General features: G+C 37.2%; 1 protein-coding gene across 9 annotated transcripts in view; it reads right to left on the reverse strand.

The window, feature by feature from the left end:
• Positions 1 to 27648, reverse strand: part of MYO5A (myosin VA) — a 200217-nt gene that overhangs the window by 99825 nt on the left and 72744 nt on the right. For 8 of the 9 annotated variants that reach the window (XM_047735857.1, XM_047735855.1, XM_047735853.1 and 5 more), the window contains exons 3-8: positions 26774 to 26945; positions 24428 to 24572; positions 8570 to 8726; positions 3836 to 3979; positions 1475 to 1556; positions 1052 to 1159 (exon numbers count right to left, since the gene is read on the reverse strand). In XM_047735857.1, coding sequence (XP_047591813.1) covers positions 1052 to 1159; positions 1475 to 1556; positions 3836 to 3979; positions 8570 to 8726; positions 24428 to 24572; positions 26774 to 26945 — 808 coding nt within the window. Of the gene's footprint in view, positions 1 to 1051; positions 1160 to 1474; positions 1557 to 3835; positions 3980 to 7593; positions 7654 to 8569; positions 8727 to 24427; positions 24573 to 26773; positions 26946 to 27648 lie in introns of those variants that run through there. The other variant, XM_047735858.1, reaches the window with a different exon arrangement.

A 27648-nucleotide genomic window follows, 5' to 3' on the forward strand; every position in this document is an offset into this window, starting at 1 on the left:
AAAATAAGAATTTCCTGAATATTAGGTATAATTATATAGAAGTAAAAATAGTAAAATTATTTTCAAATATGTAATCATATACAGGGTAATTGAGAGTTGATCTTATAATGAATATTTTTACTATCTCCTAATTATGACTTCTATAAATTTGCAATTTTCTATTTACGAATAGATTTAGCCCTAAAATTATAGCAGTATTTTTCAAACTTTAATGTGCATATGAATCACCAATGGATCTTGTTAATGTGCAGATCTGTTTCAGTAGGTCTAAGATGGGGCTTGAGTTTCTGAATTTTTGCAAGCTCCACTATGGTCCTAGACCATACTCTGATTAGCAATGCTTTTAAATTAAATTAACTCACCTCATAGTACTAATCAAAATACCAACACATGATTTTAGTCATTTATATTTTGAGGTTTTTAAAATAAATAATTCACCACTAAAAGTTGTAGTTCTAAAGATTAATTTACTTGCATGTAGACCCCATATTTTTTAAATCTCAGAAACAAGACAGTGACATTTGAGCCATGTTTTAAACACTGGAATAGTCTACTTGCAATACAATGTTTATCACTACACAAGCTCAACCACATTTCCCAAAAACAAACGACCAAAAAAATAAGGACGAGACAAGCAAAACAGCCAGAACCCTACAAAATGTGAACTTGAACTTGTTCAGGACCTCATCTCATTTAGCTTTAGGTTTCAGATTCTGTGAAAATTAAAACAAAGAATTATAGTTAGTCCTACCTCCCCTAATGCCTTCAGTTTATTGAAGGATAATTTGCATACCATAAAATTCGCCTGTTTTAAGTGTATTATTCAGTGATTAGTTGTATAACCATTACTATAATCTGATTTTAGAATAGTTCTCATCACCCCCCAAAAAACCCTTGAGCTCATTTGCTGCCCCAAGTTATTTTATAAGGAACAAATGTTAAATCTCCCAACACTCACCACCTAATACAAAGCTAAGCCAATATTCCAAACAAAGACTGCTTGAATCAGAGAACTACTGCTCCTAAGAGCTCAAAAATAAAATTATATTACCTAGCAGAGTGCAGGCCTGCCTGGTATGTGCCATCTCCTTGGTATCATCAACTCCTTCAATCACAGGACTGCCACCTTGCTTCGTGTAATGAAAGTTATTTGCATTTCCTGTAACAAATGAAAATAAAAGATTTGCAGCCTATGAAGATGCCTTGAATCCTACCCTTATGTCCACTCTAAAGCAGAGGCAGTGATAGCCCAGTTAAGTGGACTGCCTGTGGACTCATCTTAAATAGGTATCCACTCAAGGCCCATCCTACTTCACCCCTTCCCCATCCCCAGGTTATCATGCAGCCAACTGCAGACTTCCTATCATTTTATTCATAAATATTTTAGGATTAGATAATCTCCTAAATAAGTTTATGGACGCAGGAATAAATGGAAAACAATACCAGAACAATAAATCTAACACCATATCCGTACCTAATCGCAGCATTTTAAATTCAGGTAACTTTGCTGAAGCACAAAGCTGATAGAAGATATGATAGTTTCTCTCCTCTTCTGCCTTTGAAATAAGAAGAGTTTTTAATTATAGCATTTTAACCTAAAACCCTGAAAATTCAATCATAAAATAAAATTTTTAAAGATGATGATGATGATGATGATTCATTTGAGAGAGAAACAGAGAGAGACAGAGCCCAAGCAGCGGGAGAAGCAGAGGGAGAAGACCCCCACTGAGCTGGGATCCCAACTAGGGGCCCGATGCCAGGACCTGAAGATCATGACTTGAGCTGAAGGCAGACACTTAACCATCCGAGCCACCCAGGTGCTCCCAATTTTTTTTTTAAGATTTATTTATTTGAGAAAGAAAGAGAGCAGGGGGTAGGACAGAGGGAGAGAATCTCAAGCAGACTCCCCACTGAGCACAGAGCCTGATCAGGTCACTATCCCACAACCTTGAGATCATGACCTGAGCTGAAATCAAGAGTCAGACACTTAAACTACTGAGCCACTAAGGCACCCCCATAAAATGAAATTTTAATATTTAATTATCTCAGTTAATAAGTTGTCCTTATACCTAAATTTCCTAATATAGATTTATGATTATTAAATCTCATGATTTATCAGTCATGTGCCTATATGTATGAATGTGTATCTGTTGGTCACAGTCAACAAAAAATATCTGATAATGGTGCTTTTTGAAGTAGAGAACAGTATGGTATATGCCGCTGTCGTAAGAGACCATTGCCTTTGGGGAAAACTAAAACCCTGTTTTTGAAGTATAGGTATCCCCTGCTTTTCTAAAGTTCGCACTACACCACTTCATTTTTGCAAAAAGCCTACATTAGCACCTGTTTTGCTAACCAAAGGAAATTCAAAGAGGCTCTTTTACAGAAAAGCAAAAACTGGTGCTTAGCAGTTACTTTGTGGTGAGCCATTACAGAGGCCGCACTCCCCCAGCAGGGAGCGTGGAACCACCAAACTCTTTACACAGGAACTACACTCAGCATCTTGGCATCGAGCTGCCATAGCTTTGAACTGTGTCTGTGAGCATCTGCGCTTTTTCTCGATTTATTCTGTGCATCTGCTAGCATGTGTCCTAAGGTATCAGAAAAGCCTAAGAGAGGTTATTTTTGGGGTCTGAGGATGCTCAGAAAATTTTCCATATAAATTAATGGTAATTTTTTTCTTCACTTCACACCATTTCAGCTTATAGAAGTTTTCATAGGACCAATCTACTTTTGGAAAAAGGGGTAAATGTGTACTCAATATCTTCTCACAGTACCTCTCAGGCTCATGGTCTTCCTAACACTTTAAAGGAAAAAGAATATTCTATCTTTGCCATATGTCAGACCAGATCATCTCCTGTGATTGTTTGTAAGAAATCCACAAATGCACTGCATCATCTACATCATTTTAGTTTATACATTTTAACATTAATAAAATATTTTACAGAACAGAAAATAAATCATGTATAATTTTAACATAATTTCTTGGTATTTCCTGACAGTCCTTTTCCCACATACATACTTTAGAAATGCAGCTGTAATAACACTGCTCATACAAAACTGAATCCTCATACTCCACCATCATATCCTTGATTTCTGCAGTGTATTCAGCTGACTAAATCACAGTGTGGCCTCAAGGTCAGGTCTGATCCCCAAAAGGGGCTTATGTCTAGTAAAGGAGATTCCTTAGCCTTCATTATTTAAACAATACCATATTCTAAGAGAGGAAAAGTAAGAAAAGAGGACAAGGAACTAGGTTCAAACTGTAACTCACTGAAAACATAATCCAATGTCTTCACTATCAACTAGGAAATATGAGACTTGAGAGTAAACTAGTAACACCTCTTGGGGCACCTGGGTGGCGCAGTCAGTTAGACCTCCGACTCTGGGCTTCAGCTCAGGTCATGATCTCAGGGTCATGGGATGGAGCCCCATGTCAACTTGTGCTCAGCAGGGAGTCTGCTTGGGATTTTCTCTCTCCCTCTGCCCCTCCCCCTACTTATGTGCACATTCTCTCTCTCTGAAAGAAAAAAATAAAATCTTAAAAAAATATAAACTAATAGCACCTCTTTTTAATTAAGCTACAACCATCTGCAGGAAAAAGTCTAAACCATTAAACCTAAACCAGAGCCCAGTCCCACAGATTATTAGTCTAATGGGTTTGCCCTGCCTCTGACAGGTACCATTTTACATATTTCAGCCCAAATGTGGTTTGTAGTAATACTGTCATAATATACCCAAGAGTATCTGCAAATAAAATGCATACTAGCAAGCATGAGCACTAGAATTATATGGCAATCTAACAAAAATTTATACATGCAGCTGCCCGCCTTACCTGGAATACCACTCTGGATTTCTCTAAAAGGTAAGTTCTCATATTGGCACCAATGATTCGGTATCTCTTATCAAAACCAATTTCAATATACTTCCCAAAACGGCTGCTATTATCATTCCGGGTTGTCTTAGCATTTCCAATGGACTAAGAAGCAAGGGGAAAAAAAAGTATCTTAGAAGTACAGTTCATGACATGACATTTACAGAGTCTGTTCAGGGAGAGATAGGACAGAGTGTAACACAACACTTTAAAACTGATTCTTTTAAGAACAGAACTGATTTTGCACCTGCAAGTAAGTACCAGTGTATGCTTTGCCCACTGCACAACCACACAGACACTGACTAATAGCTCAGATCTGCCTTCTTATTCTCACACAAATTATCTTCATGAAGAGCAAACCTGAGCGCAGCGGCTGGGAGACTTTCACACCATTTGTGCTATCGGAACACACTCATTCAGTTCAACAAAGAAAGAACTGGATGGGACTGGGGGCTGTAAAAGCACACTAGGGTTTGCATTTCCCGAAAACTTAGTCTGTTTTATGTAAATGAGCTTGTTAAGGCAAATTATTATTTTTAGGGAAATACTGCTCTGGTGTTGAGTCTGTTTAGCTAAAAGTTTCTATCCTCTTATCCTGTGACAACAAAGGCCCAGTTGGACTGGTTTTTAGCAGAAGCTTAGTAATCAATTACCCATTCAATTCAAAGTCATTTTCAGAAACCAGACATAGTAAAATTTGCCCTTGGATTTTGATAGCTGTATCTAACTTGTAAAACATCTGCCATAGAATTCAGAGACTGTAACTTTCTGCTAATTTTTTATATAATTAAAAAAATTAAGATAATATATGCACTACTTTCGAACTTAGGTAACATGCTTCTAGAAATTTTTCTTCCAAGGCAAAGCAAAAAAAAAATGGTGCAGGTAGAGAATCAAGTGTTCACATAATGCATGCATTAAATATTCAATAAAATATTTTATGTAAGATTACTTAATTTACTTGTACAAAACCTGAAAGGATCAGGATTAGCAGACCGAAACCATAGCAGAGAGAAAGACATGAAAATGCTCTGGAGTGTTAAAAAACCAAAACAAATACAAATGATGAGAACAGTAATAACACAGCCACAAAAAAATCAACACATCAGATTCTCTGATCAATCAAAGAAGGCGCATTTCACTCTCGGAAACAGAGGGCAGGTACTGTCCTATTTTGCTTTGGCAATGAGAACACTGCTATATTTCAGAATAACATTTTTAAAGGGAAAGAATGACAGAAAGCTATCTTCCCAGCAAAGTAATAGGAGTAACCTAGTGTAGCCTAGGACAATTTAACAATACATTTACTTAGATATTCCCCTCCTTAATATGACAAAAAGTACAACAAAAAGTCTCCATATATTCCAATTGTTTTTATTTTATTTAGAAAAGGAAATTAATGATAAATGTAGGATTTTCTTTCAACACAGAATACTCCATCAAAAAGCAGATGAAAAGATGTGGTAATTGTGGCAGTGACAATGATAGCCACCGAGTGTTTACCAGGCACTGTCCCAAGCCCCTTCCTGCCAGCAACTAAGCAAGCTGGCAAAGAGGGTCCACAGCTTCTCCTCCTTCCCTGACCGCACCCCACCTTCCTTCCATATGCCATCTCTCTCCTAGCGACTCAGAGTACGTGTCCAAGGGGCTGAGCGGCCAAAACAATACTACCCTTGTGAGAAGCAAGGTCAGGGTTGAAACAGACCCCTTCCCTCTGTATTTGAGTAAAAGGTATTTAAACATAGAGCAAAGAAGTATAGAAGGAGTGAATGAAATAGAAGTCTGAAGACCTGGGTATTAGACCAGGCCCTCCCACCAACTTTCCAACATTTAATCCTCTGAGGAGCAGTAGTGTCTCCAGGCGTGAACTGACTAGGATAGATGAGCCCTAGAGTCCTTTACAAAACTAGAACTACATGATTATAAGCCTTGAACCTGATAAGGAAAGAAGGTTCTATATATAAACTATACTTTTTGTCCTTTTCTCCTAATTGCTCCCTCTGGCTTCTAAGTACTATATTTTCAACAGGCTTCCCTGATGCTGTTATCTTTTTAATTAGCAATAAATTGTTAATGAAAAAAGGCTTTGCGGTCTTGATTTTACTATTGATTTCAGTGAAGTGTTCAGCAACTTATTCTTCTTTACTAAAAGGAGATGAAAATCTTCAACTATGCTTATTAAAGATGTAAAAGAACTATTAAGACTCACTATGCACCCCAGGAATCTTTCCCTGTCCCCATTTTAGGATTAAAATTTCCTGGAGGAAAAGGAAAAAAAGAAAACATGATAAAATGAGCAAAAAAGAATAATTTATCTGTGCATCATTCATATTTTGCAAAAGGAGTCTATCTGATAAGGAGGGTCTTTCTAAAGGATCACGTGCAAATCCCATTAGCCACTAGGATGTGACATTAACTGTGTGGGATGCTCATTATCCAGGGAGGGATTTCAGATTGCTGGAGACCCAGCTATACCATTCTTAACATGGCAGTAAAGGACTCTGATAGAGAAACACAGTCTTGGGGTAAATTTAATGTTACAGACCTTCTAGGCCACATACTCAATATTTCATCTATGTCTTCTTCCTATGACTGCAAACCCTTTGTCACCATTCTTCAGCCACAGATTCCATTTTAATCTTTCAAACTGGGATGCCCTCATTTGTAGTCATTGAGAGTTAGTTCTCTGTCAAATTTTCTTAATCCAAATTCCCACAGAAAAACTACACAACAATATAGAAGGGAGTAGCTAATTATAACTTATGGCTTTATCTTTTTTTGTTCATCCCAGCAAATAAACTAAATTCTTTATAACTACATATTAAAAACTAGGATCTTGGGGTACCTGGGTGGCTCAGTCATTAAGCGTCTGCCTTCAGCTCAGATCCTCATCCCAGGGTCCTGGGATTGAGCCCTGTCTCGGACTCCCTGATCGGCAGGAAGCCTGCTTCTCCCTCTCCTAGTCCTCCTGCTTGTGTTCCCTTTCTCTCTGTGTCTCTCTCTGTCAAATAAATAAATAAAATCTTTAAAAAAAACAAAGTAGGATCTATGACCATTTTAATCTCTCCTACTAACACAAATCTGTTTTGTAGAAAAACCAATGTAGCTATTTTTTGAATGAGAATATAGCAAGGTCATAAAATGTCCTAGACATATTCTAGAAGGTTCATCCCAGACTTACATTATTATATGGCCCAGCCTAGATGAGATGGGATTCCCTGACGCCGTCACAATCTAGACTGCGAAGTTCTAACTTTGGGGATTAGGAATGAAATAAACTGCCGCCAACTACACAGGATTTGCTGTTGTACCAAAAACAGCCAAACCAATGGGAGGAAGCAAAGCAAAACCCAGTTGTTTTCCGACCCAAAACCCAAAACTGGCTCCATGGATTATATTTCCCCAATATTAACAATGGCATCCAGCATTCTATCTGTAGCTTAAATTCTTTCAGAATCTTAATATTTGCTTAAAATCTTGATGAGTCTTTCTGGCACACACCTCTGTCATCCCCCCCACCACCCTGTCTGTGCTATTTCAGAAAACTTCTCCAGTTCTCGCTGCACAGTGTACCTAGTCCAGGCAGCCTCGTAACTCCCCTCGTAACTCTTGGTCCCGAGGACAGAGGCCCTCCTGCTCTGGAGGGCAGCCCCACAGGCTGGGGCACAACATCCTGTTCCCAAGTGTCACACACGGCACTGCAAACCGGGCACAATTACCTCTGAACTGATTATTGCAACAACCACTTGTATCACAGGTGCACCAGGCCAGTTCTAAGCTCCATCTGTGTTTGGGTGACAAATAAGGCTTGACGAAGGGAAAACACAGGAATAAAAAATGCTGACTTGAATTTTTAATAAGAGAGGTTTTTTCTCCCTGTCCAAAATAATTTCCCCCCCATTAGTAATGAGAATTAGTTTTTTCCATTAAATAGGACTACTTACAGAAATGCAACTTTCCTAATGTCATATTAATAGACAAATAATTCTCTAGCTACAAATCCTGAAATACTCAAAGTCTCACACAAACAGGTCCACTTTCTTTGGCATGAGCCTTTCCACTTTGTAGACATATTAACTTTTGAAAGGACATCCTTCTGTACTTCTTCCTTTCTCAGGAATTTATAGCTACCGAATTTCCTTTTCTAACCTAAAGCTGTTTATTGCGCTTCACAGAAACAAGAAGAAAAATGTTTACAAGATCATGATTTAAGCTTGTAGTTCACATCTGGGGGGAAAAAATAGAAACTTACAGCTAAACAGGTTGTACTAAATACAGAAAATGAAATGTGGCAAAGGAATGATAAAATTCATCATGCTTGGGTATAGTGAATCCTATGAACTTCAGAAATGGGGGGAAATGAGAAACATACTTCTAGTACAAGGACCAATAAATTTCTAGGAAATTTGGAAAATGAAGTACCACTGCCAGTTATTTAGCAGCAAGTCAGCGGTAGGTTAAAAATGAAGGATTATGGAATAAAGTAGACGCTTCCATAGCTGGGCTTTACTCAAATGGCTACCTTCCTGACTTTCTACTTTTCGTAGATCTCTTCTTACTAACACGTGGAAAAGTATTTTCTTACTTTTAGTGGCTAGGACAGCCCAGACTTTCTGATAGGTGCTGTTTCGATACTTTTTTGAGCAGGTTTCTTAACAGAACATAGTAAGAAGGCCAAGGCCACTGCTGCCTTACCTCCATGATGGGGTTGGAGGCCAAGACCTTCTCCTCGACATTGGCTTCACTGGCAGAACCACTCACAGTTGCAAAGTATCGCATGGCATACTTAGCTGAGACTGTTTTTCCTGCCCCAGACTCTCCACTTACAATGATGGACTGATTTCGTTCATCTCTGTAAGACAAAGAAGAGTAACTAACAGCTCTGCCTGCCCCTGAATGGGACTAGCATTGTTTCCTCTGTGCTCTCCTCAGCAAGCCATGCTGAATCTCTTCTGGTTCATACATGCAGCAATGTGGGAAGGAACGTAAGAATATTTCCTAATAAAAATAACTACTTACAAACTAGCAGTGAACAGAGAGGGAGAGGAGAATATCAAGCATCATATTAGGTAGCATCACATCTAAGGATAAATCTGTGTTAGAGGGTCTCTGATATTTGTGTGAACAGATCTCAAGCACATTATTTAATTTCTAGACAATAATTCTGGTATATTACAGTATTGCAACCACCTCAGAAGAAAAAGGAGCCACAGCAGGGGAATTTAGAAGAAAATCCTATTTAATTAAAATTACAAATTGTCTAGTAGTTAACAGTCCCTATATCATATGTTCCACAAACTCCAGTTCCTACTGAAAGTTTCTTCTCAGGAGAGAAGAAACAGTTCATTTATTTGTTGGCTGACTTCTTCAGATATGTCAGAACTCAAAGACTATCTACTATCCCATCTTTAGTTCATTCACACAATGACTCAAAAACTCTAAGTGATACACTTGTTTACAAAGACTATCATTTCTTTGAGGATAAAAACCTAAGTCATCTTTATCTTTAATATCCAGCACCTAGTACAAAGCCTGACACATCACAAATGCTCAATAAATGTGTATTTCTTATAAGTAAAAAGAAATTCAATGAACAACCTAATCTAAGAATAAATCATTCTGCTTATTTCTTTTAAAGATTTTATTTATTTATTTGAGAGAGAGAGTGATCACTAAAGAGACAAAGCAAGCACAAGATGGGGGTAGAGGGAGAGGGAGAAATGGGCTCCCCACTCAGAGCTCAACCCCGGGACCCTGGGATCATGACCAGAGCTGAAAGCAGACGCGTAACCTACTGAGCCATCCAGGCGCCCCTAAATCTCTCTGCTTTGGTGACAATTTCTACTAGGACATAAGTAGAAAATCCCACTTCTTAAGGTGGAACCAGCAATTAACTTTTAATCAAAATAACTGAACAAGGGGCGCCTGAGTGGCTCAGTGAGTTGAGCCGCTGCCTTCGGCTCAGGTCATGATCTCAGGGTCCTGGGATCGAGTCCCGCATCGGGCTCTCTGCTCGGCAGGGAGCCTGCTTCCCCCTCTCTCTCTCTCTGCCTGCCTCTCTGTCTACTTGTGATCTCTCTCTGTCAAATAAATAAATAAAATCTTAAAAAAAAAAATAACTGAACAAGGGCCACCTGGGTGGCTCAGTCAGTTAAGCATCTATCTGCCTTTGGCTGAGGTTATAGTCCCAGGGTTCTGGGATCAAGCCCCACTTTGGGCTCCCTGCTCAGTGGGGAGTCTGCTTCTCCCTCTCCCACTCCCCTGCTTGTGTTCCTTCTCTTACAGTGTCTCTCTGTCAAATAAATAAATAAAATTTTTTAAAAAACTGAACAAGGTATTTTTATAATACCAAAGGTGGTATTATTTGTGCTCTTAATTTACAAAGGGACTGGATCAGGATGACTTCAAAGGTTTTTAGTGGAACTATCCTGTAAGGCCACAAGATGGGGAAGTTATTCTACTACAGAAGTTGATCTTTTTATCTTTTAAAAGAGACTAATTTATGGGGCACCTGGCTGGCTCAGTGGGTTAAGCCGCTGCCTTCGGCTCAGGTCATGATCCCAGGTCCTGGGTTTGAGCCCCACATCGGGCTCTCTGCTCAGCAGGGAGCCTGCTTCCTCCTCTCTCTCTGCCTGCCTCTCTGCTTCCTTGTGATTTCTCTCTGTCAAATAAATAGATAAAATCTTTAAAAAAAAAAAAAAAAGAGACTAATTTAGCCAACAAATATTTATCAAATACCGACTACATGCCAAACATTGTATTAAACATTAGGGTTACAAATTAAATAAGCTGTGATTTGTGTCCTCAAGTGGGTAATGGTCTAACAGGAAAGACAGACTGTAATTTGAGATTATAATACATGGGATGGGGCACTGAAAGGAGGAAGAGGTGATCAGGAGAGGTTCCCTGAAGAAGATGCCAGAACAAGGTCTAAAAAGATAACTAGGAAAAAGGAAGCAAGAGATGCAGAAGTCAGAAAGCAAACATTCTAGGGAAAGGAGGTAAGATAAATGAAAGCTCAGATACATGAGAAGTTAGGAAAAAGCAAATAATTCAGTTTGGCTGGAACAGGGAGTAATGGTGGCTAAGACTGTAGAGATGACCAAGAAACTGACCGTAGAGTTCTTACGTGAGATGTTAAGGAATCTGAAGTTTACCTAAAGGTAATGGAGTGCCATTAAACAGAAAACAAAATAATCCAACTACTAAAAATCACTCTGACAGCAATGTGTAGTATGAGTGGTGAGAGTCCAGATGAAAAATTATGGAAGTCTGAACAGAGGTTGTGGCTGTCCTGACTGAGAGAGGTAGAGAGCTCTAAGAGACACCAAAGTGATAGAAGCCACAGTACTTGGCAATAAATTTCCAAAGTAGAAATTTAGGACTTTTTCAAGGAAAGGTTTCTTTCTCCTTTGAGAAATGAGGGTAACTGTCTTATTTTATAGACCTTGAAAAATACAGTGGGAGTATAGCAACTTGTTCCTGACACTCTGACTCCCATGTTGTGGGGAAAAGCAGGAGGACCTAGGCAACACTAAGGAATGTTTAAGTTTTACAGTACAAGCTGGCACATAATCCCTGTTTTCATGAAACCTCGTTGAACTCATACCCACCATCTCATTTTCTTTTTATTTGAATTTCTGGACAGAACTGGACACTCCCATTTCTCCTGTTCATTCATTGCTGATCAAAACCTAAATCATCTAATAAAACAGTTCTCATTGTGGCACCACTGTCCTTTCTTTTAGTCATTTAAAACGTCCTCAGAATTCACCTTTTTCTATACATTAATCAAGGTACTGTATCAACAGTTTTTGGATTCCCTTCTACAATATGATTAGAAAAATGACCTTTTCCTAACTTGTGCATGATCAGCTGTCACTGCACCCTGTGTGACACCACTCCTTCCAACAGCAAACGAGGTGGGGAGGTTTCTACTGGTCTGATGAAAATATTAGTGGGAACTGCTATTTAAACTGTACTGTTTTTGAAATGTTATTTCAAGTCTTAATATCAAAATATTGTATTAAAAAATCTAAAAATTCATATAGCTCTTTCTTATAATATAGGGAAGAAGAAAAATATTAAAGGCAATAAGATCAAGGATTGTTCAAATGAATCAGAGGCTTGTACAACTACGTACATAGGATATCAAGCACATGCCATATACATTTTCTTTCCTAGGATTTAGGATACCACGTACATATGATATCAATCACATGCCATATACATTTTCTTTTCTAGGATCTAGGATCAACAGTTTTTAAATTTTTTAAGGGACTTTTTTTTTTTTCATATTTCCTGACTTCTTGGCAGAGAGTCTTCCCATCTTTCCCAAGCTTAGCAGAGCTTCCAATATATAAACAAGCACCAGTCTTCCATTACATAAAAGCTCCTCTGCATCAAGGCTCCATCCCTAGATCTCTCATATACCAGCTACGCAGCTTTGAGCAATTGCATGACCTCTCTGGTTTTCTCATCTTTTCTCATCTTTAAGGTTAAATAGTACCCAAAGTCCTTCTCAAATTCCAAAGTACTATAATCTAAAAGTCTAACTCTGGAGTTGTTTTTCAGATGCTAGATGGACAACAGCTTGCAGTCTAAGCCAGGGTAAACTCTTGGGACCAAGGACAATTGGAAGAGGACAGGCCTACAGAGACTCAGATGGTCTTGAGTGGCCATATTTAAAATGGGCAACATTTCTTCTCTAGAGGGCCCCTGAATCTGAGATGACCAAAATCAATAAATGGCTACAAAGAGTAAAAATGTAAAATAATCAATTCACCTTTTTTTAAATTAAATGCAGGAAGTAGAATCTTTATAAAATAGGTATAGTAGGTACAATTTTAAAATGTTTTTCAGTTCTATGTGGCCATAGGAAGAAATGCCAAAAAGACAGAATAAGAGTAGAGATAGGTAGAAGAGAAGACAGAGAGAGACGAGAGAAGCATAACAGATAATAAAGACACACAAAAGGAAAAACAAGAAGAGTAGGATAGAGATGAGGAGAAAACAGACAAAAACATCAGGGATAAAAATTTTGTGGTTCACACCTGCTTATCCCCTACACAAAATAAACCTAAAATGGATTAAAGACCTAATTTTGAGACCTGAAAACATAAAATTCCTAGAAGAAAACATAGGCAGTAATCCCTTTGACATCAGCTGTAAAAACATTTTTCTAGATATGTCTCCTTTGGCAGGGGAAACAAAAGCAATATTTAAACTATTTTTATTTATTAAAAAAAAACCTTTTGCACAACAAAACAAAAAAGACAACCTACTGAATGAAGGAAGAGATTTGCAAATGATATATCCAATAAGAGATTAATATCGAAACTATTTAAAGAACTTAACACAACTCAACACCAAAAAACCCCAAATAATCCAATTTTTAAATGGGCATAAGTCATGAACAAACATTTTTTCAAAGAAGACATCCAGATGGTCAACAGACACGTGAAAAGATGCTGAGCATCACTCATCATTAGGGAAATGTAAATCAAAACTGCAATGAGCTATCACCTCACACCTGTCAAAATGGCTAAAATCAAAAATGAAGAAATAAGTGTTGGTAAGGATGTGGAGAAAAAGGAACCCTTGTGCACTGTTGATGGGAATGAAAGCTGGTGCAGCCACTGTGGAAAACAGTATGGAGGTTCCTCAAAAAGTTAAAGATAGAACTACCCTATGATCTAGTAATTCTACTACTGGGTATTTAGCCAAAGAAAATTTAAAAAACTAATTTGAAGAGAGAGAGGGAGAGAGAGAGTCACTCCTATGCTACTATAGCATTATTTATATTAGCCAAAATATGGAAGCAACCCAAATGTCCACCCACAGATGAATAAAAATACAGTATATAGACCCAATGATATGTTACTCAGCCATAAGAAAGAATGAGATCTTGCCATTTGCAACAACATGGATAGACCTAGAAGGCATAATACTAAGTGAAATAAGTCAATCAAAGAAAGACAAATACCACGATTTCATTCACGTGTGGAATTTAAGAAACAAAATTAATGAACAAAGGAAAAAAGACAAACAGAAAAGTAGATTTTTAAATACAAAGAACAAACTGGTGGTTACCAGAGGCAAGGTGGGGGGGGATGGGTAAAATAGGGGATTAAGAGCACACTTATACTAATGAGCACTGAGTATAGACTTGTTGAATCATTATATTGCAAATTTAAAACTAATCTAACACTGTATGTTAATCATACCTGAATTAAAAAATAAAAATTAAAAAATTTTATGGTTCAAGGTGAATACCAGAGTCTACCCTCTTCTAGTCATTTGAGCTGTAAGCTTTATGTGGTTTTATATATATATATATATATATATATATATAAAAATAAAAATTTACTGTTCTTTGAAATTTTGCATATCTTATCAGCCAGTATTTATAATCCTTCAAGTGTTCCTGTTCTTTTATTACAAGAAAGTTTTTTCTACTTTTGGGAGGTAGATATCACTTCAAAACCCTGATAAAAACACATTAAAGAACAGAGATTCTCCACTCTTCCTCAAAGTCAGATCAATCTGGACTGTCTTAAGGACACATGAAGCAAAGATGTATGATTTCTGGCTTGGCCAGTTTTCTCAAGGGCCTCTAGAGTAATCCTAAATATCTGGGTACTGGGTGCCTTTGGAGGTAAGCTCTTCTGACCTGTTTTATCAATGGTGGTTCCAGAGGCTCTAATGTGAACTAAAAGCCCCCACCTAAAAATACTGCTTCATTCATTTATTCAACAAACATGTAATGAGCAGTCACAATGTGCCAAACATTTTGTGAAGATAAAAGACTCTGGGATCATAGCCTTTTGAGAGAGACTGAAAGTATAGTTAAAATGAAGCATTTCATTACTTCATTCCATTTTAAAAGGAGGTCTACCCAGGATACCACCCAGGATGGAAGTGGTGGGAGATGAGAGGAGGGGATGTCAGGAAATGCTTTCTTTAAAAGGTGATGCTTTCATTGACTTTCACATGATGATTAGGAGAAAACTAGGTTGTATGGGAAGAATGCAATGGGAATGAAACTACGTAGTGGCACCTGAAACCTCAGGAAAAATTTATTCAAGAACAGAATATCCACTCTGGGATGATGGGAGGGAGGCGAGAATTCTACCACTGAACCACCAATGCAACTCTGGGATGATGAAAGAGAAGAGTTTCACTTTAATCCATTTCCTTCCTTGGTCTTCGGTCCTTTTATTCAGTATATCTGTATCTAATTGGTCTGTCCAGCCTTTTCTTATATCTACTCAGTTTTCATTTTACATCAGGTGTATATAGATTTTCCTTCCTTTAAAAAAATGTAATCTCTCTAGTCTATCATGGTCATACTGAATATTATTCATATTTTCTAAGACCATCAACTTGTTCTCTGCAAATTTAATGAGCATACTTTTCAGTCACATCCTGATCACTCAAGACTAAACTAAGTAATGCCAACCTCAGGCCTGACTCATATGGAACACAATTTTATATTTCCACCCATGTTGATATGGACTCTCTGATAACCACTGGGTGTTGCTGTTTACCTTAGTTAAGTATACAAGCACTACATCTAATTTTTAGCTTATAAGTGAACATGTGTGCATGAAACAAAATCTCGAGTTTTACTTTTTTTCAGGCAATCAATCTAATTGTTTCTCCCTCATCTGAGCCCTTGTTAAAAAGAGAAAATACTAAGTTCATGTGATATAAAGCTTTCTTCCAATGCCGTGCCTTTAGTGTGATTACGTGGCTTCACTTGAGATTCTAATCCCTATCTCTCTTGTTAAAAGCTGTTAAATTTTTCTACATCATTATCACTCATCAAAATCAAGCTGCTATGCTCTGTGTTTTCATGATTTCCGGTTTTGATGAATCTCAAGAACACCTTTTTTTTTAGTTTTTATTTTAATTCCAGTTAGTTAACATACAGTGTTATATTAGTTTCAGCTGTACAATACAGTGATTCAACAATCCCGTAATATCATCTGGTGCTCATCACAAGTGCCCTCCTCCACCCCATCACCCATTTCACCCAACCCCCATCCACCTTCCCTCAGGTAACCATCAGTTTGTTCTCTATAGTTAAAGAGTCTGTTTTGTGCTTTGTCTATCTCTCTCTTATTTTTTTTTCCCTTTGCTTGTTTGTTTTGTTTCTTAAATTCCACATATGAGTGAAAGCATATAGCAATTGTCTTTCTCTGACTTATTTCAATTACCATTATACTCCCTAGCTCCATCCATTCAAGAAGAAAAGATTTAAATTCTAAAGGTGACATCAGACAATGACTTCACAATGACAATTATTTAGTATTATTTTTTAAGTTAAATATTTCCTCTAAAAAGATGTGCAGGCAGACTGGTAAAAGCTGTACTTTAGAGAGGCAGAGACACTATATAGGAAATGGAAAGAAATGTTTCCTAGAGATATGTACTAAGGTCAGTCAGTTCCTACTGAGGAACCGCTCACATGGCATTAAGATCCTCTCTGGTCAAACTGATTTCTCTGTGCCATCACTCCAGAGCCCATAAGATTAATGTAACGAGGCCATAACAGAAATATGCAGTTACATATGTTTGTGACTTTTATAGACTTGTATTACCTGTATTTTATTCCTTCCACAGCCTTATGGGGTAGCTAGTGCCCACTAAGTGCCACATTTATATGTAAAGAATCCTGAAGAGCAATCACATACCAGGCACTAAGCTAGTCTCAAACTAAAACCTGGGTGGGATCATGAAAAATACATAAAAATCAGACAGATGAAGAAGCACAGAAAAGGATATTCTAGACTGAATAAAATGTGCACAAATACAAGTATGCAATGTTAGTTTGAGGGAATAGATGTGTTAAGAAGAGAGGAGTGTAGCTGAAAGTAAGAAAATGAAATGACAAAGGAGAAAAGCTTTGGGGTCTCAAAGCGAGAACCACATCTCCACTTCCAGATGCTGTTGATTAGCACGATAGTCTGACAAGTTATTTTCCTCAATTTCCTCACCTGTAAAGCAGGGGTGATGATGCCTGCTCCCAGGATGTAAGGAAGATTAGAGGAAACACGCCTGACACCATGCTTGGACACAGCAGGCATCGAAACATGGCAGCTATTAATTAATGTAAGTTAATCCACCTTTATAGATCATACATGAGATTCCTCATCATATAGCATATATTACTTCAAGTCTATTTGCATAAATGGGATACTTGGTACCACAGGGCAGCTGAGTCACTGTTGGTAACAGGGGAGCTTTTATAATCTGTACCAGCCCCCAGGCAGGGAGCTCCGGACATCGATGCATGCAGAGACTCCCAGCCATGTGAAAGAAGGAGCCACCCTCAGAAAAGGCCTAGCAGTGAACAGTCAAGAGGAATCAACTAGATGAGAGGCTGAAGTGGATGAGAAGAGAATGGAGACATAAAACTCCATAATGATGAAGACGTGATGACAGTAAGGCCTATACTGCAAGACTTACCATTTTTAAAAGAGTGTATTTTTAACATTTTTATTGAGGTATAGTTGACCTATAATGTTACATTAGTTTCAGGTGTACAACATAGTGATTCAGTAACTCTCTCTGTTATGCTATTCAGAGTGTTTTTATGTTTATCATTTAAGATAATTTTCACCTTTGAAGTAAGCACGACAGCATTATTTTTTCTGTGTTATGGAAAATATTACTATTTACTATTAGTTAGACGGGTTATCTAAGGTTAGAGCAGAGCTCTACGAATGATGTCACATACTGGTTTCCAAGAAGAAAGTACACCATGCTCCTCCTCCTCTGCTCCACAGCTCCTTACCAGTCTGCTCTCCACTAGGAAGAGCAACATGCTTATTAATTAGTCTCCATGGAACAGAAAGGTAACAAATGCACACCACACAACAGCGTTAAATGTCAAGGTAAACCAGCCAGTGAAACTGTTCCATTGTGTCAACAATAAAACTGAGACCAAGGCAGACAAGGAGATTTAACCTTGTGTAGTTATTTACTGATGCAGTTGTGATTCATACAGGTATCTTTTTGATTACACCAAGGTTATACATGTAAGTATCTAATTTATTTCAAGAAAACCCATAAATGAAACTTAGTAGAAAAAATTTATTTACCATTCCCAATGGGGAAAAAATATACCACATTAAAGTATTTAAGAAATACTGGTTTTAAGGAAACAAAAGAAAAAAAGCTTTTGTTTTAAGGAAAATAATATTGTCATTTAGTTACCAAAGAGCAGTCAGTTCCAGCATGAGAAAAGACTGATATAAATGGGACACAAGAAAATAAGAAGAAAAACAGACAGAGCAGCCCACTGACATTTTCTCTTCTGTAAGTCAACAAGACTATTAAAGTAAGAGGCCTGACTCTGAAGGTGTTCTATGAGGACACTGTTCTCTGTAAGGGACATGCTTAAAAAGGAGTCCCGAGTCAAGGATCCTGGTTATTGCTACTCTCTCACTGGCCATATAGCTACTGGGGAAGAAACACTTCTGTCAGCTTTGCTTGGAGGACAGATATCAAAAATAAAACTCCAACCCTTCCTCCACCCATGCTCCCACTCCACATGTACAGCCTGCTCTTCCTTCAATAACCTCCGTCTCAGTAAATGGCAACTCCCACCTTTCAGGTGCTTAGATCGAATACCTTGCCACCATCCCAGACTCCTCTTTTTCTCTCATAGCCTCACATAAGCAAGCCTTTGTCCATTCTTTCTTAAAAATACATCCAGAGGAACACCTGGGTGGCTCTGTCAATTGAGCATCTGCTCTCGGCTTGGGTCATGATCCCAGGATCCGGGGATCAAGTTCCACATCAGGCTCCCTCTCCTTATGCTCTGCCTTATGCTCCCCCTGCTTGTACCCTCTCTCTGACAAATAATTAAATAAAATCTTAAAAAATTTAAAAAAAAATATATCCAGAATCCATCCCTTCACTTTTACCTTCTCCATAAATATTTCTTTAACTAGATTATCATTATTTCTTGCTTGGATCAATACAAAAATCTCCTAACTAGTCTTCTGGATTCTACCCTCATCCCAACACCAACAGTTGTTTTAATTTTTACTTGTTTTTCTAACTAGTTTTGATACTATTTCAAACTTGTGGAAAATTGCAAAACTAGTAAAATGAACTCCCATATATTCTTTACTCAAATTCACCAATTGTTTAGGATTTGCTTGTTTGTTTTATTAACTTCTCTGTTTCTTTTATTTTTATATTTTCTGAAATATTTAAGAGTGGGTTACAGACATGATGCCTCCTATATAATTTAGAGTAATATACTTCCTCAGAACAGTGACAGGCTTTTACCTATTCACAATAATCAAAATCATGAAATGTAGTACTGATATAGTTAGTAGTATTTAGTCTACGGTCTATACTCTAATTTTATCAACCATCTAGCAATGTTGTTCCCTACATAGTTACCTTTCCTCCCCAGTCACCCAGGATTCAATTCAGAATATTCATTGCACTTAACTAGCATATAATGGTCATCTCCTTTAATCCTAAACAGTTCCTCAGCCTTTCTTTGACTTTTTTGATCTTCATAATTTTGAAGAGCATATACATTTATTTTGGAGAATGCCCTCATTTTCAGTTTTTCTGGTGTTTCCTCCCAATTAGATTCAGGACATGCATTTTTGGCAGCAATCTATGGTCGATTTTTATCATAGCTGCAAGATCAAGCCATTCCTCTGCTCAAAACTCACACCCAGAGAAGAAGTCAAATTTGCTACAATACCCCACATGGCCTTGTAGGGTCCTTGCAGTTGATGATCTCTCTGCCTGGAATATTCTTCCTCAGATATGTGAATGGTGTACTCTATCCTTTCCTTCATGTAATTATTCAAAATACAGTTTTATTTTTTATGGAAGTAGATAAGTTGATACCAAAGTATATACAGAAAAACAAACATCTAAGGATAGCCAGGAAAATAATGAAAAGCACAAACTATGAGAGGGTTTAATGATACCAAACATTAAAAAATATTATGAAGGGGTGCCTGGGTGGCTCAACTGATTAAGTGTCTGACTCTTGATCTCAGCTCAGGTCTTGATCTCAGGGTCATGAGTTCAAGCCCCACGCTGGGCTTGGAGCCTACTTTTAAAAAAAAAAATACTACAGAGGCACAAAACATGAAAAAACCTAGGATATGCTAAATGGCATCTGAAAGAACTGGAGCAAAATGGGTTTCTTAATAAGTGATGCTGGATAACCAGATAGCCATTTGGAAAAAAGATAAATTTAGATCCATATCTCATATCATACAAAAGAATAAACTTCAGGGGTGCCTGGGTGGCTCAGAGGATTAAAGCCTCTGCCTTCGGCTTAGGTCATGATTCCAGGGTCCTGGGATCGAGCCCCACATCGGGCTCTCTGCTCAGCGTGGAGCCTGCTTCCTCCTCTCTCTCTGTCTGCCTCTCTGCCTACTTGTAATCTCTGTCTGTCAAATAAATAAATAAAATCTTTAAAAAATTTAAAAAAAAAAGAATAAACTTCAATTGAATCAGAGATCTAAATGTACATTATAAAACAACACAAAAAGTAGAAGAAAACATGGATGAGGGGCACCTAGATGGTTCAGTCATTAAGCATCTGCCTTCAGCTCAGGTCATGATCCCAGAGTCCTGGGATTGAGTCCCACATCAGGCTCCCTGCTCAATGGGAAGCCTGCTTCTCCCTCTGCCTCTACCCCTGCTTGTGTTCCCTCTCTTGCTGTGTCACTCTCTGTCAAATAAATAAATAAAATCTTTTAAAAAAAGAAAGAAAGAAAGAAAACATGAATGAATTTCTCTTTTATCCTGGTATAGGTAAAGGCTTTTAACAATGACTCAAAATACAGAGTAATAAAAAAAGGACTGATTATTTTGCATAGAAAAAAATACAGCATAAACAAAATCAAAAGAAAACTTGCAAGTAGGATGGGGAGTATTTGCAATATATACCATAGGCAAAGGGCTAATATCTCTAACATATTTTTTAAAATTCTTAAAATTGAAGATCAAAGGACTAAATAGAAAAATTGAAACAGACATGAATGGACAGTTTACCACATAAACAAAGAAACAAATACATCAATAAAAAGTCTCTTAAACACATGTAAACATGTAAACTCACTCATATTTAAAGAAATACAAATGAAAACAACATTGAGATACCACTGGATAGTGAAGAACTAAAAAGAAAGACTACACATTTTTTGTTGATGAGGCTATAGGGAAGCAGGGACTCTTGAACATTTTTGGCAGAAATACAAACCAGTAAAATCTTCTAGAGGGAATTTTGTAGGCAATACCTACAAAATTACATTTACACCTAGATTTTGACCTAGCAATGTCAATGGCTGTTAAAATTAGTAAAGTGAAAGTATAATGAGAAACAGGATATTTGCACAGTCTCAAAGTATTTTCCTATAATACACTTACTAATTTCAAAGTTTAAAATAAGTAATTATAGTAGAGGAATCTGGTAGATACCGCCATAACCAAGCGATCGAACTTAACATCCCCAGTAACTGTCTCCTCTATATGATGAACCTCACTTCTGTGAGGTTCTTGCCCCAAATGCATGGCTAGCCTCGATCTAACCCAGAGAAAACCTTAAACTTTCAGAAGGGGAAGGATTTTTGCAGTCTGTTTTGCCTAATTCTTCTATTGCTGTGTCCTCAGGGTCTACAAGATAGCTGGCTAGCACTCTTCCAAGGTGTCAAAGCCATGAAAGGAAAGAGGACTAACAGATGGCTCTAGATAGGAGGAGCCTAAGGAGACAGAACTAGGTGCAATGTATGATTCTAGATTGGATCCTAGACCAGAAAAAGGACATCAGAGGGGAAATGATGAATGTGATCAAGATTTTTAGACTACTTTATAGTATTATATCAATGAGAATTTCCTTGTTGGAAATGCTGGATGTAGGGTATATGGTACCTCTGTGTACTGTTTTTCCACACTTAAGCTCAAGATTTTTTTTTTTACGTTTGGAAGAAAAAAGGTGGGGGGAGAGACAGCTTTACATGGAGGCTTTCCCTGAGCCTAGCAGATATGCCCTTTGGATCACCTAACATTATCTACTTCTCTGACTTTATTTTCCAGAAAAGCACTTATTAATATGTGACAAACTGTGTATCTTATTTACTTTTATTGTTTATCATGCCTCACTTCAGGAGAGTAAGAATTTTTGTCTATTTGTCTCACTTGTCTGCTGCTCTGTCCCATGCCTGTTACAGTGTGTTGGTGGTGTTCAGTAAAGATCTACTGAACAAGTAGCCATTACCTTCCCTGAAGTTGTAGGGGCCTCTAAGGGTACCAGGTCTCACATGTGGTGAATATGGCACATCTCCACTCAGTAAGGAAAAGATGATAAGGAAGGATCCTGCAATATCTAGCTCCCACTGTATGCCTAAGAGACATGGTCTGTTTAGCAGCTGCAGCACATCTTATGTGCACAGATTTACTCATATACATGGTGGACTTAGGAAGACTTAGGAACGACCAAAGTATATTTTAAAACTGGCTCAGAAACAGAACTGAGCAAAGGGGAAAGCAGCAAGCAAACCTGCAGTAACCGCATTGATTGGCTGAGTCACAGGGGAATAATTCGAGGGGCGGCAGGGGGGGGGCTACGAAACCAGAGTAAATCCAGGGTTTAAAAGCCAGAAATACTTACATAAATCTAACACTATTCCTGGGTTTCTCTCACAAAAATGCTAAGAACAAAACTTTCGTATTTAAAATTAGTTTTTTAAAGAAGTCATATCATTCTCTAGGAGCAGTGTAACACTTTTTGGAGACAATTTTTAGGTCCTGGCACTCTCTGCAATTCCCTCTCGGCCCAGTAGTTCTCTGGCTGTACTTGTGTGGTGCTAGCATTTTATCGAATGCTCCAGTGCCATACATGTCAAATATTGGTGGGCTTTTCTCATTTTAGGGAAAAAAATTGTGCTGATAGATGGAATTTAAAAGCTTAAAAAAAAATAACATTTCTGGGGCACCTGAGAGGCTCAGCCAGTTGAGTGGCCAACTCTCAGTTTGGCTCAGGACATGATCTTGTGGGTTGTAGGACTAAGATCCCCCCATAGAGCTCCATGCTCAGCAGAGGGTCTGCTTCAAGATTCTCTCCCTCTGCCCCTTCCTACCACTCGCATGCACCCAACTCTCTCTCTCAAATAAATAAATCCTTTAAAAAAAAGTAACCTTTCTTACACTTTTGACACTCATTTCCATTTTATAACAGAATCTGCTATAATAAGCATATTATGTAGTACAAAACTATACTTAGTCATTTTATATTTAATATGATAATTATTTCATAGTGTTAGACCAATGGAATTTGAAAGCTAGTCTTCCTAGCTTTCCTTAACTTAGGAAAGTTAAATAACTTCTCAAGTGCTTAAGTTTTCTCAGTTATAAAATGAAGATTAATAATAACTCCAACCTCAAAAGGTTATTAGGAGGATAAAATTACTTAACAAAATGGAAGGCAATTAAACAATGCCTTGCACAGAGAGAGTACTTAATAAGTCTTAGCGATTATTAGAACAATAATATTTTATTAATAAAAGGGCATAATGACTTCTATGGACTCTGGCAGGGAAATAATTCTAAAATTCTGTTATGTGCTGGCCCAATTATGTCAAACAAACACCCTCCTTGCTTGGAAAGGAGAAAATAAAACCTCCGCAGTATTTTTTTTCTCTCCACTTCATAAATTGCTTCAGGGTTTCCCACAGCATATTTCTAATATGCTGGTTCTTACCTGAAGACTGGAGCAATGAGTTAAATGTATACTATACTATACATCCATGGTTTTGATTTTCATTATATTACATTATTAACAGCACAATCTAGTCTTCAAAGTAGCTTTTTTTCCCCTATGGTTTTCTACTCTCAAAATGTTAGGTTTCCATGGTTAATATTTAAAGACATTTTACTGATGCTGTTCAGGATCACTGGTCTCTAGAACATAAAAGTAACATTAAATTTACAGTTTCCTTGGTATTTAATTCTCTAAGATAGAGACAGATTTCATGTTCTTCTTAGGCCTTTTCTTTCTAGTCTGCCGCTCATTAGCTGAAGGATAGTGGGCGCATGACTTCACACCGCCAGTCCTCGATCCTCTCCTCTGTAAACATAGCATCTGTCCTCCCATAGTCACAGGAGCAGGAGGAGATTCCAAAGGCAGTTGTTTTTTTTTTTAATTTTTAAATTTTTTTTATTAACATATAATGTATTATTAGCCCCAGGGGTACAGGTCTGTGAATCGCCAGGTTTACACACTTCATAGCACTCACCATAGCACATACCCTCCCCAGTGTCCATAACCCACCACCCTCTCCCGACCCCTAGCAACCCCAAAGACAATTTTTAATACAGTATGTCCTTTTATAAATACAAGGTATTTTAATAATAATGTAGACAATTTGAAATAGTCAAGGCTGCTTATTTAATAATAATTTACCAGCTGCGCTTCACTATATTTTAAAATATCTATGACTTGGCAGAGAAGAAACAATCATATCTAGTAAGAATCATGAAAAAAATAGAGCTTTCACCAACCTGGCCATTTGCTTGTAAGCTTCTTCAGCTACTGCAAAGATATGTGGATCCATGTCACCCATATTCTGACCACTATATGCATTAATAATATCTTCTCCATAAATAGGCAGCTGTTCATAAGGATTTATAGCTACTAGGACTATACCTGGGGGAGGGGTAAAAAAGCAAAAGAAGTTAATGATATACTAATGGATATATAAACTTGGTTAAGTGAGAATCACAGTCAACACAAATTTCAATTTCAGTTAATCTTGAGCTAACAAATTGTTAAAGATCAAAATATACCATAGCCTTTGCTCTGAGCCTGTTATACCTAGACCTAACTAAAACTCCATTTTAAAACATTAAGCTAGGACGCCTGGGTGGCTCAGTGGGTTAAGCCTCTGCTTTCAGCTCAGGTCATGATCTCGGGGTCCTGGGATTGAGTTCTGCATTGGGCTCTCTGCTCGGCAGGAAGCCTGCTTCCTCCTCTCTCTTTCTCTGCCTGTCTCTCTGTCTGCTTGTGATCTCTGTCTGTCAAATAAATAAATAAAATCTTTAAAAATAAATAAATAAATAAAATAAAACATTAAGCTGTTAAAAATAAAAACTATGGTAATGTTAAAAGAACTTTAAATATTTTCATAATATTTCAATAAAATATTCAATATTCAATTCAATAATTGAAAATATTCAATATTCAATAAAATATAAAATATTCAATAAATACTGAAAATATTCAATAAAATAAAATTAAAAATTTACTACTAGAAATTTATCCAAATGAAATAATCAGACATTCAAGCAAAAGTTTTTTTTCATAAAGATGTTTATCATAGTATCATTCACAAGAGTGAAAAGTAGAAACAAACAAAATATATAACAAAGGAAGAGTAGCCAAACATTTTGTTACATTCATATGACAGACTATTATGCTACCACCACAAATTACATTTTTATTAAAGAATATTAAATGTCATAGCAAAAGAGGACACAAAACTATATACAGATTAATTCCAATTTCATATCTATTTATACTTTCTCACATATACACACATATAGGATATATCAACATAATACTGGTTATTTTTCAATAGTGAATTATACGTAATTATTTTCCTTTTTTATACTTTTTTGTATGACTTTAAAGTTTATAGTTGGTGTATACTGACTTAATGAAGTCCTTCAATCAACAAATATTTATTCAGCTCCAAGTATGTCTCAAGTCTTTTCTGAGTGCTAGGTTTATAACAGTAAATAAAAAAAGACAAAGCTTTATTCTCATAGACCTTATATTCTAATGGGAAATTGAGACAATTAACAAGATAAGAAAAAATAAATATCACAGGTTAGATAGTAGAAAGGAAAAAGGAGAAAAATTAAACAGAGAAAGAAGATGGAAACTAAAGAGTGGAGTAGGGGGTTATGATTTAGATAAGACAAGCACGGGAGGCTTCACCAAGGAGGTAACATACATGCAAGAAAAAGATAAATGGAAAAATGAAAATTGAGAAACAGAAGTATTTGGTTCATAGATAAGGAAGAAAAAGAGTTAGTATGAAGGACGCAAGAGGTATAAATTCCTTTATGAAGAGAAGATAGTTGTCTCTGTCCAAGCAGGGGAGTAAGGAAGAAATGATGAGCACTGAATTGGTCACCCAAGCAAACAGACTTAGAAGAAAATGAATGAAATCCCAGACCAGAGCCGAAGAGAGTTATCAGGGAAAGAAAGATAAGAAGTCAGTAGAGAAAAGAGCCAGGGACAAGGTAGAAAATAAGATTAAGAAAAAAAATAGAGAGAGAAAGAGAGACAAAAGAAGGAAAAGGGGAAAAAAATCCCAAAGTACCTGTATATCTAAGAGAAAGAAAAAGAATCCTGAGCTGAGTCACTGGCAGCTAATACTGTAACAAGCATGGGCCCAGGCCAGCACATCAGGCAAGAACAGTTACCTTGAGTCCTCAGTCCTGCACTGAGAACAAGAGAACACTGAACTTCTTGAACCCACACTTTGAACATCTACTCTTCTTGAGTAGCAGTCCTTGTACAAGATGAAAGTCACTGGCAAACCAGTCACTGAATTTGTCAAATGACTTCTTTGGGAGGAAGAAAATCTAAAAGATGGACCCAGTTCGGTTCTTTTTTTTTTTTTTTCCTGAGCAAAATTATTTAAGTTCACAAAAGAGCTTATTCAGCACAAAATGCAACTAGCTAATGAACATGGTAAATCTTGTTTGATAACTCTTTAGTGATTCTCTCTCTAGGAGGAAACCCAACTACAGCCTTCTTTCCCCACGCACAGTAATTCCGTGGCTATGTCTATCAGAGGAAGGAGTTCACGGTCCACTCAGAAAGCAAGGCACACTTACCACAATATGTATAAATAAGTTTGGAGTCAATAAAGCGGACTCTGAGATTGTGGAGCACAGCAGGCTCATGAAGATAGCTGAGGGCTGTGAGGTCATTTTCACCCACAAGTATGTCAGGGTTTCTCAAGTGAGGCAGTTCCTTGGTCTTTGGATCTAGACAATATTCCAAATCCTGAAAGTATACAAGATATAGAATCTGGATAAATCATAGCAATAAAAGTAAAACAGGCCCATACATTTTGCTTATTTCCTATTCCTGATATGCTTCTCAGCTATTAAATGCATTCTTTTCCTGACACCTTCCAAAGCCACAGAAACTGGTGGAAATGGAAGTCTTCTTTTTCACTAGATGTATTAAAAAATTAATACAAATATTAAGAATTTTTGCTAATACAGTTTGAGAAGTTAAGACTTTTTAAAAATTTTTTTCATTTTTTCCATTTTTTAAATTTAAATTCAATTAATTAGCATATAATGTATCACTGGTTTCAGAACTAAGTTTAGACTTTTTTAACCCAATTACTGAACCAGAAGTTTTGGTTTTTAATTTTTTTTTTTTAAAGTAGGCTCCATGCTGGGATTGAACTCATGACCCTGAGATCAAGATCCAAGTCATGAGATCAAGATCCAAGTTGAGATCAAGAGTAGGATGCTTAACCGACTAAGCCACCCAGACACCCCTAAACCAGAAGTTTTTAATCTTTAAATAACATTTCTCTCTCTCTCCCTTCACCTGTGATAAGCGAATGAGCAATAAAGAATGGTTAAGAGCTTGACTCTAGAGCCGGATCAACCCGGGTTGAAATCCTGAAACTGGTACTTCTTTTGTGGTCTTGGATAAGTTATTCAATGTGAATCTTTCATTGGTAGAAAGG

The sequence above is a fragment of the Lutra lutra genome, chromosome 7 (assembly GCF_902655055.1).
Source record: "Lutra lutra chromosome 7, mLutLut1.2, whole genome shotgun sequence".
Classification (NCBI taxonomy): domain Eukaryota; kingdom Metazoa; phylum Chordata; class Mammalia; order Carnivora; family Mustelidae; genus Lutra; species Lutra lutra.